At 37.3% G+C, this 13,976-nt stretch overlaps 1 protein-coding gene across 2 annotated transcripts in view; it reads left to right on the top strand.

The window, feature by feature from the left end:
• Positions 1-13,976, top strand: part of LOC117305535 (IgGFc-binding protein-like) — a 110,216-nt gene that overhangs the window by 90,611 nt on the left and 5,629 nt on the right. For both annotated transcript variants that reach the window (XM_033790411.1, XM_033790412.1), the window contains exons 92-102: positions 164-277; positions 862-1,052; positions 1,526-1,630; positions 2,673-2,828; positions 3,058-3,208; positions 3,466-3,642; positions 3,890-4,101; positions 4,694-4,877; positions 5,339-5,461; positions 6,083-6,460; positions 6,864-6,991. In XM_033790411.1, the coding sequence (XP_033646302.1) occupies positions 164-277; positions 862-1,052; positions 1,526-1,630; positions 2,673-2,828; positions 3,058-3,208; positions 3,466-3,642; positions 3,890-4,101; positions 4,694-4,877; positions 5,339-5,461; positions 6,083-6,460; positions 6,864-6,991 (1,919 nt within the window). The remainder of the gene's footprint in view (positions 1-163; positions 278-861; positions 1,053-1,525; positions 1,631-2,672; positions 2,829-3,057; positions 3,209-3,465; positions 3,643-3,889; positions 4,102-4,693; positions 4,878-5,338; positions 5,462-6,082; positions 6,461-6,863; positions 6,992-13,976) is intronic.

The raw sequence follows: 13,976 nt of genomic DNA on the forward strand, positions 1-13,976 counted from the left end.
ATGATGCTTTCCTGTTCTTAACTGGAATTATTTTGGACTTGAAATTACAGAACTTTTCATTAGTTCAAATACAGAAATTTGATTTTGACTCCAGTTTTATGAAATGTAAATACAAGTTTGCCGATTTTGATTTTAATATGTTAACTATTATTACTTAATACAGAAAGTCCCTGCATGGAAGAAACTTGCCAGAATGGGGGCACCTGTAAAGTGCTTAGCCCAACAGAGTTTGACTGTATCTGTCTTCGAGGATGGATCGGAGCGAATTGTCAAGATGGTAACTTAATATAAATATGAAGTGTTATAAGTTATCACACAACCGCGAGTGGAATACTGAAATAAAGCTCTTCTGCAGATGCAGACTCACTATACTTGTCCATATTCCACGAACGTGCCTGTGATAGCACCGGTCTCATTTATTAAGTTTAAAATTTCAGAGCAGGTTTAGAATGTAATTTTTGCACTGACCGTATGCGGAGTGTGACGCATTGACACTCGCAATTGGCGGAGTGTAAGTAAAAAATTGGAGTAGGCTATGGCTTGTTATCACACTCCGGTTCGAGCATCTGACTGGAGGAATAGCGCGTACTGAAAGATAAATTACTATTAATGTAAAGACTCCTTGCATTGGCGGCCATTTATTTTATGAAGCGTGAACAGTACACAATCATTGGCTGAGAGTCGTGCGCTTTTTTAAAAATATCAATCATGGTGTTCAATGACGTCATAATGTGCAATACATCTATTATTTTATTAATGAATTAGGATACTGTTTCCTTTTTTGAATTCTGACTTGTTTTTCAACTTATAAATAGTTCACTCCATTTATGCCAATCCTATAATTGTCTTTTATGCTAACAGAGGCCAAGCAATGCATGGTACACGGTGATCCACATTACAAAACCTTTGATGATGTGTTCTATGATTTCATGGGAGGATGTGCCTACTATCTTGTGTCCATCATGGAGCTCTCGATTGTCCAGATCAATCAACAATTTGAAGGGACTGACTACACCACAATGAAAGAACTCATTGTTGTTTTTCAGAATACGGTAATAATTTTGGATGAGTTAACAACATAAAGCAGGCATAAAACTACTTAGTGAGATAACTTAAATTCCTGTTTTTGTTATAGGTCATATTTGTGCCATAAGAAACCCCAAATAGTATACAAGCAGAATTTGTTTTGTAATCACAACTCAAATGTCTTTATATTCAAACTGATGGGAGGGGTAAAAATGTTATGTAAACTACTGCTTAGCCAATCATTTTGTTGAACAGAAATAAAGAAGTCCATTCTACTTAGTCCTTGTTTGAGCTATCTGGTCAAATTAGTGCTTAAAATGAGTTTAAGTACCTGGTAGCATTATGTTACCTCTTTTAGTAATATAACACTGTTGTGTCCATAGATCAACCAATTATATGATCGGGTACTCAAGTTTGCTTGATGATAAACAAATGGTGTCCTACAATATTTTCTGTATGGAATAATACAATATTGTGTTTATTATTTGCTGTATTATAGGAGGTGAGGTTGTTACAGAACAAGGTTGTGATGGTTGATGGAGAGACTGTCATTCCACCCTATCATAGTGAAATATTGGACATTACACTTGGTGGAAATTATATTGTAAGTCTTTAGTTTAGAAGGACTTGATAGTATAGGGCCATGTTCAGACATTATACTAAAGTAAGAGTAAAGTATTTAGTTTTACAAGCAGCGGTGGGTTTGTCGTAAAAATAAAACTACCTTGCGTTCAGACAGCTCAAATTTAAACCCGATACGGTTTATCTTCGGTTTTAAGAGGTCACACAGCAACATGACCGAACACAGGAGCATCCGTTACAAGTGTGTACAAAAGATGATCGCTTTCACAGTTTAAGGCATGTTACGCAACATGTCCTGGGTCACCGGTCACCTGTGAGGACTTATAACTACATGTAGATGTGGTTGTTTTCATCTGTCCACACACCCTGCTGAAAGATAAACTGTGGTTTAGCATTAAACCACCTTTGCCGAAGGATTTAACTCATACGGTTTTAACTTGATTTGTTAAAGTTTTTAGAGTGTCCAGACACACAAAGTTAAACCAAAGACGTTAAAACTGCTTAAAACAGACTTTAGTACTGTGGCTGAACAACCTCTACTTTTTAACCAAGTTCATCTCTCATTTTTGCTGTTATCCCATTTATAAGGACCTGAAACTGTATAAAAAATCAGAATTCATACTAGTTAATAATAATAATCATAGTAATAGTCTGCTTTTATATAGCGCTTTATAAATCCGAAGGGCATCTCAAAGCACTTCCACATTATTACCCCTTGGCACTGGGCCTTAAATAATTTCTTAAACTGTCTCAGCTCCCTGGGGAGATACAGTTACTGACTTAACTCATTAGGACTGAGTACACAAAGTTGTCAATTTATCGTGGCACAAGTATTAAAAATTATACTGCAGGATGGAAATGTTGACATTTCCTTGGTTGCAATAGTAACAACACTAAAAAAACTTTTTAAAAACCGAATTAAGCTATTTAAGATAATTACCAAGGTATTTAGTTTGTATTTCTTGCTAAGAATTCAAAGAAAAAGGGGCTTTGAAAAAGGAACTTGTGCAATATTTTATTTGAACATTTGTAACATAGTTTTAAACTTATATTTATTTCAACAGTTTGCATCCTTAGCCTCTGGATCTATTTTCATCAAATGGAATGGTGTAGACAGTGCCGAAATTACCATGGCCAGGAATCCTGACGAGGATTCCACTGGCTTGTGTGGCAATTTCAATGGAGATAGTGCAGATGAGTTCCAGAATCCATCCACAAATGTAAATATCCATCATCTAATGTTTGTAGGTTATTGCAAGTTGGGATTATTACTCTTTTATGTAGATTTATTAAAATTGTGTTAAAAGTTATCTAAGTCATGGCAATCGAGTAAGAATAATAAGTAAAAGTTTCTTATTTTAGTTTAAATTGTTTCTTCTCAAAACAAAGAATTAATATTTATAAAATAAATCAGACAGTCACATTTGGTTTGAATCTTTCCTTGGGCAGATTGATCCTGTTCATGTGTTTGGAGATCGACACAAATATGATACTGGTGTTGAATGTTCTTTAACTACAATGGAGCTCACCAACCCATGCGAGAGCCTGTTTGATACCGAATTGGCTGACCGATTATGTGGACTGCTGATTGACAATACTGGTAAGTTATCATCAACTACAAGAGTGACTGTTAATGAAAAATAAACCTCAACCAATCAGTATTCATCTTTTGTTATTACTACTACACTGGCTAATTAAAAACATTGCACTTGTAGCCAAAGGCTTGTAGCCACATGTACTTGAATTACTTTACATATTTATGTACAATGTATGCTTTATGTAGGTCATCACAGTTCTGAGTTAAATATCCATGAAAAATAAGCATGTACTCTGATAAATAAATGTGATTAAATTCAGGTCCATTCAAGGATTGTACGATAGATTCGGATGCATTCTACACGGCCTGTAGGTATGACGTCTGTGCTTCAAGTACTGTTGATACCACACATGCATGTGGAGTCATTGCTGCCTATGCACAAGCTTGCCATGAAAGTGGATTTCCAATTGGAGCCTGGAGAGAGCCTAATCGATGTGGTAAGTTAGGTAATGAGACAAGGGTTTGGGTATTCACCAGCGATGGATCAAGGGAATATAACATCATTGCTACATCAAACTAAAGAATTTTTTGAAGTACACAAAGTTGGTTTAGTGTTGGAAGCAACACCTTTTTTAACCAATTGATCTCTGAGTTTATGAGCTACTTTAATGTGCAGCACATAGCTGCTATTAAATCATGTTATATGACTTCTCACAGAGGCTATTAATTTGTTTGAATTCTCAGAACTAACATGTCCAGAAAATGCAGTATACAGCCAATGTGCTGATCCATGCCCTAAATCCTGCAGAGATAACACCAACCTTGTCAATCATTGTCCACTGCCATGTGTGGAAGGTTGTACTTGTGACGAAGGTTTCTATCAAGATGATGATAAATGTGTTTCACATGATAACTGTGGTTGCTTTTACGGTGATAATGATAGCAACTATGTACAGGTTAGTGGTTTTCTTTATCCCCCTTATATTAGTTAAAACACTAGCATGAGTGGAATACAGACAAATATAAAGCTTCTGCAGCCCATATCCAATGGAACTGAATCGTATTCCACCAGTGAGCATGTGATAACGAATCAAGGATTCAAGTTTGCTTGTTGACTGAGAATTTCACCAAGAAACTATAAAGACTGTGCACAACATTTTGGCTGCAAGTTTATTTTTCTTGGGTGTTTTGACATATACCTTTGTTGATTGGAACCGTTTGATTTGTTTTAACCCTATATGAATGTAGATGTACATAGTAAAACTAACAAGTGAAAATTTCATTTCAAAAGGTGGTCGCATTTTCAAAAATCGGGAGCGAATGTGTCCACGCCTAAAAAAGGAATACATGATCTGGGAAGCATTACCAAGTAATGCTGTTATCTTTGACATGACCACATTGCTTAAAAATGAAATTTTTCTCAAAATGCTTTATACTATCAAATGCTGCTGAAGGCTTCTAACCAAAGGTTTTTATTGCCATTATTTTAATAGTGACTACCAAACGTATACCTTCCCTCTAACATGGTTATATCACGTTTTTCTGCAGTTTAATGAACACTTCTACAAAGACTCATGCTCTGTGAAATGTACCTGTACAGAGGCATTTGGTGAAGTGGAATGTGAACCTGTCACCTGTCATGAAAATGCCACATGCCAAGATGTGAACCAGTTGCAACAATGTGTCTGTGATGAAGGATTTGTGGGTGATGGGGAAACTTGCATCTTTGTTGGTGAGTTCTTTTGAGTGTATGTTTGGTTTGCGGTAACTCAACATGTATGTGTATATCGACTTGCTGGGTCGGATCTAATTTAGAGGAAATAAAACATAGTGCACATATTTCAGACAATGCCCTGAAATATTTCTAGACAGTTGGTTCATTACCTTGGCCCACCTATCCTTTGTATTCCTTGTTATGTAGCCAGTATAGGTCTTAAATGATTGTTTCTTCAGTCCCTTGTAACTATAGTTAAGTTACAAACACTCTGCAAGGGTCAAAATGTTTTTTGCAAGTAAAGTTACATTTGATTATCTTTATCCCAGTTCCTCTCATCCATGTTGTTCAAGATGCCCCACTTTCCATTCCATCTTGCGATGACCAATTCAATTGTTTAGATTTCACTTTTCTTCAGTCATCTTCTATGTTTTCCCAACATAGCGAGTTTCATATTAGTCCTATCTTATCCTTTGCAGAATGTGCTAACTCCCCATGTGCTGATGGAGCAGACTGTTTGAGACGGGAGAATGATAATCCCACTTATGTCTGTCAGTGTAATATCGATGGTACTATGGGCCTCGATTGTGATATACCAGCAGGTAAAGTAGTTTGTCATATAAAAGGCTCATATACTTTGCTTCCTTTTGTATTTTATTTTCATTTTTAGGCCATTGAGTCTTCACATGTTCTTATAAAGATATTTAGAGACTGGGATTGTTCATTGGATTGCCCCCAGAAGCCTGTCATTGTTGAACCCCTTTGGTCACAATGTTGAGCTCATTGTGGCTAAAACAACAAATTGTTGCTGGATTAATAACTTGAGATGAACTTTGCATACCAACTGCAAACTTGTTTTGTGGATTGGTCTTGAGGTCCCTCAAAAGGGACCCCCCCCCCACCAGTCAAATTTCAAGGTCATTATGGCTTAAACAAAAGAAATGTTGTCTGAGCAATACCTCGACAAGGACTTGCCATATCAACTCCAAAAATGTAGGATCAATGTTACTAATGCTATAATAGAATTATTTTATGCTTAAGAAAAAAAAAGATGTCCATGTGATAATTTAAAAGGACTTGATATTAAACTGGTGTGTGGATAGGTCTAGGGATACAGACGCCTCTGATTTTTAGACTACCTACATGTAGGTCAAATGTTGAGAAACGGACTGATGTGCAGGGCATTTTTGTTTGTAAGCACCACTTTTCTTGTTTTACCTCAGTGTACAATGAACGCAGCATATGCTTTGGTGCCGAGTGTAGCACAGGCTTGTGGAACTCTCCAGGTTATCCTAATAACTATCCAAACTCCTTCAAGGGTTTCTACGTCATCTGGGTACCTCAAGCTCGCTACATCAACATCACCTTCTCAGAATCATTTTCTATTGAAAAGGATCGTGATGCCCTTTACGTTGGCCCAGGGTTCCAATACCCATTGAGTCTGAATACAGGGCCAGTTTCATCTCAACCAGGCGTTGTGTATCAGTTGGATGGATATAGCTCACCAGGACCTGTATACATTCTAGGAGATGCTGCATGGTTGTATTTTTTTACTGATGATACAACTTCAGTCAATGGCTGGCAGGCAGCTTGGGAAGCCGGTAAGTGAACAACAACAAACACATTAACAGATGTTAAATTTGCATCGGGGTTAAAGAATATTCATTTGTTTTTTTACCCATATACACACCAAAGTGTGTTAGCAGGGTATACTCAGTACTTTCCTGAGTCCTTTGAATAAATCACAGGCATAATACTTGGGTGGGATTTGAACCCACGACCTTTGCAATTTGAGAGAAGTGTCTGTCAATTAGCCCACCGAGCTAAAGGCAGTTCAAATCCTATGTTTTTTAGTAGCAGGTACTGCAAATTTGTTTAATTACTTTTTCCCCCAAACACTCTTGGGAGAGCTTTAATGTTCTTGATGTATGTTATGGCTGATTTTTTCTTCTTTTTATTAATTCAAGTTATAATGGAGCTTTTTCATTGTGTTCCTGTTGTCAGGATTTGAGTTTCTTCAAGATACACCATTATGTTGGGATGGTTCTGAAACCAGATTTTCTGGAAGCTCATGGGAATATGGCAAATGTGACCAATGCATCTGTGACCAAGGAACTATCACCTGCACACTGGTAGGTTACACTCAAGATTTTTGTTTGTGTATTTATTTATCAAATCTAGCCTTAAAGTATACAAGTTTAATGTAAAATATGTCCTAAAAATCATACAGTTTGAAAACTTAGATTTTTTTATATTTTTTATTTTTATTTTTTTATCTATCTATCTTTTCACCAATGTATGATGTCCTGCATGAAGTTTTCAAACTAGACAACTTGTCTGACTCTTGTAGCAATTTATTTGATACGTGTTACATATTCAGTTAAGGTCAACATAAGTCTTATCTTACTCAAGAAGTTAAAGGCCAATTTGTAAACCCCTATCTAGTAGAATGTGTTCTGTGAGAATATAAGTAGCCTTTTTGCATTCACTTCAATGCAGAAATAGATTTTTTTTAAATTCAGTGTTGCATAGTGCCCTAGCTGGATTTTATGTTTGACTAGATGGCACTTGAGTGTTGGTTCAAGTATTAGTGAACATCTCAGAGATACATAAGTCAAGCAGGTACCATTCAAATAAAAATAACATGCTAGCTTGATTTCGCCTGTGTCTTTGAGACTCAGGTATACATGATAGTTTGATTAGGGAACAGGGCGATTAGGAAACCCCTTTAGGTCTGTAGTCAGCATGATTCGGCTAAGCATTAAACAAATAAGAATACCATGCTAGCTTGATTTCACCTGTGTCTTTAAGACTCGGGTATACATGATAGTTTGATCAGGCAACAGAGCAATTAGGAAACCCCTTTATGTCTGTAGTCAGCATTATTCGGCTAAGCATTAAATAAATAAGAATACCATGCTAGCTTGATTTCACCTGTGTTTTTGAGACTCAGTTGTACATGATAGTTTGATCAGAGAACAGAGCGATTAGGAAATCCCTTTAGGTCTGTATCAGCATGATTCGGCTAAGCATTAAATAAATAAGAATACCATGCTAGCTTGATTTCACCTGTGTCTTTAAGACTCGGGTATACATGATAGTTTGATCAGAGAACAGAGCGATTAGGAAATCCCTTTAGGTCTGTAGTCAGCATGATTCCGCTAAGCATTAAATAAATAAGAATACCATGCTAGCTTGATTTCACCTGTGTCTTTAAGACTCGGGTATACATGATAGTTTGATCAGAGAACAGAGCGATTAGGAAATCCTTTTAGGTCTGTAGTCAGCATGATTCGGCCAAGCATTAAATAAATAAGAATACCATGCTAGCTTGATTTCACCTGTGTCTTTAAGACTCGGGTATACATGATAGTTTGATCAGAGAACAGAGCGATTAGGAAATCCCTTTAGGTCTGTAGTCAGCATGATTCGGCTAAGCATTAAATAAATAAGAATACCATGCTAGCTTGATTTCACCTGTGTCTTTAAGACTCGGGTATACATGATAGTTTGATCAGAGAACAGAGCGATTAGGAAATCCCTTTAGGTCTGTAGTCAGCATGATTCCGCTAAGCATTAAATAAATAAGAATACCATGCTAGCTTGATTTCACCTGTGTCTTTAAGACTCGGGTATACATGATAGTTTGATCAGAGAACAGAGCGATTAGGAAATCCTTTTAGGTCTGTAGTCAGCATGATTCGGCCAAGCATTAAATAAATAAGAATACCATGCTAGCTTGATTTCACCTGTGTCTTTAAGACTCGGGTATACATGATAGTTTGATCAGAGAACAGAGCGATTAGGAAATCCCTTTAGGTCTGTAGTCAGCATGATTCGGCCAAGCATTTAATAAATAAGAATACCATGCTAGCTTGATTTCACCTGTGTCTTTGAGACTCAGGTATACATGATAGTTTGATCAGGAAACAGAGCGATTAAAAAACCCCTTTAGGTCTGTAGTCAGCATGATTCGGCTAAGCATTAAATAAATAAGAATACCATGCTAGCTTGATTTCACCTGTGTCTTTAAGACTCGGGTATACATGATAGTTTGATCAGAGAACAGAGCGATTAGGAAACGCCTTTAGAACTGTATTCAGCACGATTCGGCTAAGCATTAAATAAGTAAGAATACCATGTCAGCTTGATTTCGTTTCACCTGTGTCTTTGAGACTCAGTTGTACATGATAGTTTGATCAGAGAACAGAGCGATTAGGAAATCCCTTTAGGTCTGTAGTCAGCATGATTCGGCTAAGCACTAAATAAATAAGAATACATGTACCATGCTAGGTTGATTTCACCTGTGTCTTTAAGACTCAGGTATACATGATAGTTTGATCAGGAAACAGAGCGATTAAAAAACCCCTTTAGGTCTGTAGTCAGCATGATTCGGCTAAGCATTAAATAAATAAGAATACCATGCTAGCTTGATTTCACCTGTGTCTTTAAGACTCGGGTATACATGATAGTTTGATCAGAGAACAGAGCGATTAGGAAACGCCTTTAGAACTGTATTCAGCACGATTCGGCTAAGCATTAAATAAGTAAGAATACCATGTCAGCTTGATTTCGTTTCACCTGTGTCTTTGAGACTCAGTTGTACATGATAGTTTGATCAGAGAACAGAGCGATTAGGAAATCCCTTTAGGTCTGTAGTCAGCATGATTCGGCTAAGCATTAAATAAATAAGAATACCATGCTAGCTTGATTTCACCTGTGTCTTTAAGACTCGGGTATACATGATAGTTTGATCAGAGAACAGAGCGATTAGGAAACGCCTTTAGAACTGTATTCAGCACGATTCGGCTAAGCATTAAATAAGTAAGAATACCATGTCAGCTTGATTTCGTTTCACCTGTGTCTTTGAGACTCAGTTGTACATGATAGTTTGATCAGAGAACAGAGCGATTAGGAAATCCCTTTAGGTCTGTAGTCAGCATGATTCGGCTAAGCATTAAACAAATAAGAATACCATGCTAGCTTGATTTCACCTGTGTCTTTAAGACTCGGGTATACATGATAGTTTGATCAGGCAACAGAGCAATTAGGAAACCCCTTTATGTCTGTAGTCAGCATTATTCGGCTAAGCATTAAATAAATAAGAATACCATGCTAGCTTGATTTCACCTGTGTTTTTGAGACTCAGTTGTACATGATAGTTTGATCAGAGAACAGAGCGATTAGGAAATCCCTTTAGGTCTGTATCAGCATGATTCGGCTAAGCATTAAATAAATAAGAATACCATGCTAGCTTGATTTCACCTGTGTCTTTAAGACTCGGGTATACATGATAGTTTGATCAGAGAACAGAGCGATTAGGAAATCCCTTTAGGTCTGTAGTCAGCATGATTCCGCTAAGCATTAAATAAATAAGAATACCATGCTAGCTTGATTTCACCTGTGTCTTTAAGACTCGGGTATACATGATAGTTTGATCAGAGAACAGAGCGATTAGGAAATCCTTTTAGGTCTGTAGTCAGCATGATTCGGCCAAGCATTAAATAAATAAGAATACCATGCTAGCTTGATTTCACCTGTGTCTTTAAGACTCGGGTATACATGATAGTTTGATCAGAGAACAGAGCGATTAGGAAATCCCTTTAGGTCTGTAGTCAGCATGATTCGGCTAAGCATTAAATAAATAAGAATACCATGCTAGCTTGATTTCACCTGTGTCTTTAAGACTCGGGTATACATGATAGTTTGATCAGAGAACAGAGCGATTAGGAAATCCCTTTAGGTCTGTAGTCAGCATGATTCCGCTAAGCATTAAATAAATAAGAATACCATGCTAGCTTGATTTCACCTGTGTCTTTAAGACTCGGGTATACATGATAGTTTGATCAGAGAACAGAGCGATTAGGAAATCCTTTTAGGTCTGTAGTCAGCATGATTCGGCCAAGCATTAAATAAATAAGAATACCATGCTAGCTTGATTTCACCTGTGTCTTTAAGACTCGGGTATACATGATAGTTTGATCAGAGAACAGAGCGATTAGGAAATCCCTTTAGGTCTGTAGTCAGCATGATTCGGCCAAGCATTTAATAAATAAGAATACCATGCTAGCTTGATTTCACCTGTGTCTTTGAGACTCAGGTATACATGATAGTTTGATCAGGAAACAGAGCGATTAAAAAACCCCTTTAGGTCTGTAGTCAGCATGATTCGGCTAAGCATTAAATAAATAAGAATACCATGCTAGCTTGATTTCACCTGTGTCTTTAAGACTCGGGTATACATGATAGTTTGATCAGAGAACAGAGCGATTAGGAAACGCCTTTAGAACTGTATTCAGCACGATTCGGCTAAGCATTAAATAAGTAAGAATACCATGTCAGCTTGATTTCGTTTCACCTGTGTCTTTGAGACTCAGTTGTACATGATAGTTTGATCAGAGAACAGAGCGATTAGGAAATCCCTTTAGGTCTGTAGTCAGCATGATTCGGCTAAGCACTAAATAAATAAGAATACATGTACCATGCTAGGTTGATTTCACCTGTGTCTTTAAGACTCAGGTATACATGATAGTTTGATCAGGAAACAGAGCGATTAAAAAACCCCTTTAGGTCTGTAGTCAGCATGATTCGGCTAAGCATTAAATAAATAAGAATACCATGCTAGCTTGATTTCACCTGTGTCTTTAAGACTCGGGTATACATGATAGTTTGATCAGAGAACAGAGCGATTAGGAAACGCCTTTAGAACTGTATTCAGCACGATTCGGCTAAGCATTAAATAAGTAAGAATACCATGTCAGCTTGATTTCGTTTCACCTGTGTCTTTGAGACTCAGTTGTACATGATAGTTTGATCAGAGAACAGAGCGATTAGGAAATCCCTTTAGGTCTGTAGTCAGCATGATTCGGCTAAGCATTAAATAAATAAGAATACCATGCTAGCTTGATTTCACCTGTGTCTTTAAGACTCGGGTATACATGATAGTTTGATCAGAGAACAGAGCGATTAGGAAACGCCTTTAGAACTGTATTCAGCACGATTCGGCTAAGCATTAAATAAGTAAGAATACCATGTCAGCTTGATTTCGTTTCACCTGTGTCTTTGAGACTCAGTTGTACATGATAGTTTGATCAGAGAACAGAGCGATTAGGAAATCCCTTTAGGTCTGTAGTCAGCATGATTCGGCTAAGCACTAAATAAATAAGAATACATGTACCATGCTAGGTTGATTTCACCTGTGTCTTTAAGACTCAGGTATACATGATAGTTTGATCAGGAAACAGAGCGATTAAAAAACCCCTTTAGGTCTGTAGTCAGCATGATTCGGCTAAGCATTAAATAAATAAGAATACCATGCTAGCTTGATTTCACCTGTGTCTTTAAGACTCGGGTATACATGATAGTTTGATCAGAGAACAGAGCGATTAGGAAACGCCTTTAGAACTGTATTCAGCACGATTCGGCTAAGCATTAAATAAGTAAGAATACCATGTCAGCTTGATTTCGTTTCACCTGTGTCTTTGAGACTCAGTTGTACATGATAGTTTGATCAGAGAACAGAGCGATTAGGAAATCCCTTTAGGTCTGTAGTCAGCATGATTCGGCTAAGCATTAAATAAATAAGAATACCATGCTAGCTTGATTTCACCTGTGTCTTTAAGACTCGGGTATACATGATAGTTTGATCAGAGAACAGAGCGATTAGGAAACGCCTTTAGAACTGTATTCAGCACGATTCGGCTAAGCATTAAATAAGTAAGAATACCATGTCAGCTTGATTTCGTTTCACCTGTGTCTTTGAGACTCAGTTGTACATGATAGTTTGATCAGAGAACAGAGCGATTAGGAAATCCCTTTAGGTCTGTAGTCAGCATGATTCGGCTAAGCATTAAATAAATAAGAATACATGTACCATGCTAGGTTGATTTCACCTGTGTCTTTAAGACTCAGGTATACATGATAGTTTGATCAGGAAACAGAGCGATTAGGAAACGCCTTTAGAACTGTAGTCAGCATGATTCGGCTAAGCATTAAATAAGTAAGAATACCATGCTAGCTTGATTTCACCTGTGTCTTTAAGACTCGGGTATACATGATAGTTTGATCAGAGAACAGAGCGATTAGGAAACGCCTTTAGAACTGTATTCAGCACGATTCGGCTAAGCATTAAATAAGTAAGAATACCATGTCAGCTTGATTTCGTTTCACCTGTGTCTTTGAGACTCAGTTGTACATGATAGTTTGATCAGAGAACAGAGCGATTAGGAAATCCCTTTAGGTCTGTAGTCAGCATGATTCGGCTAAGCATTAAATAAATAAGAATACCATGCTAGCTTGATTTCACCTGTGTCTTTAAGACTCGGGTATACATGATAGTTTGATCAGAGAACAGAGCGATTAGGAAACGCCTTTAGAACTGTATTCAGCACGATTCGGCTAAGCATTAAATAAGTAAGAATACCATGTCAGCTTGATTTCGTTTCACCTGTGTCTTTGAGACTCAGTTGTACATGATAGTTTGATCAGAGAACAGAGCGATTAGGAAATCCCTTTAGGTCTGTAGTCAGCATGATTCGGCTAAGCATTAAATAAATAAGAATACCATGCTAGCTTGATTTCACCTGTGTCTTTAAGACTTGGGTATACATGATAGTTTGATCAGAGAACAGAGCGATTAGGAAATCCCTTTAGGTCTGTAGTCAGCACGATTCGGCTAAGCATTAAATAAGTAAGAATACCATGCTAGCTTGATTTCACCTGTGTCTTTGAGACTCAGTTGTACATGATAGTTTGATCAGGGAACAGAGCGATTAGGAAACCCCTACAGGACTGTTGTCAGCATTATTCGGCTAAGCATTAAATAAATAAGAATACCATGCTAGCTTGATTTCACCTGTGTTTTTAAGACTCGGGTATACATGATAGTTTGATCAGGAAACAGAGCAATTAGGAAACCCCTTTAGGTCTGTAGTCAGCATGATTCGGCTAAGCATTAAATAAATAAGAATACCATGCTAGCTTGATTTCACCTGTGTCTTTGAGACTCAGTTGTACATGATAGTTTGATCAGAGAACAGAGCGATTAGGAAATCCCTTTAGGTCTGTAGTCAGCATGATTCGGCTAAGCATTAAATAAATAAGAATACCATGCTAGCT

The sequence above is a fragment of the Asterias rubens genome (genome assembly GCF_902459465.1).
Source record: "Asterias rubens chromosome 8 unlocalized genomic scaffold, eAstRub1.3 super_scaffold_89, whole genome shotgun sequence".
In the NCBI taxonomy this organism is placed as follows: domain Eukaryota; kingdom Metazoa; phylum Echinodermata; class Asteroidea; order Forcipulatida; family Asteriidae; genus Asterias; species Asterias rubens.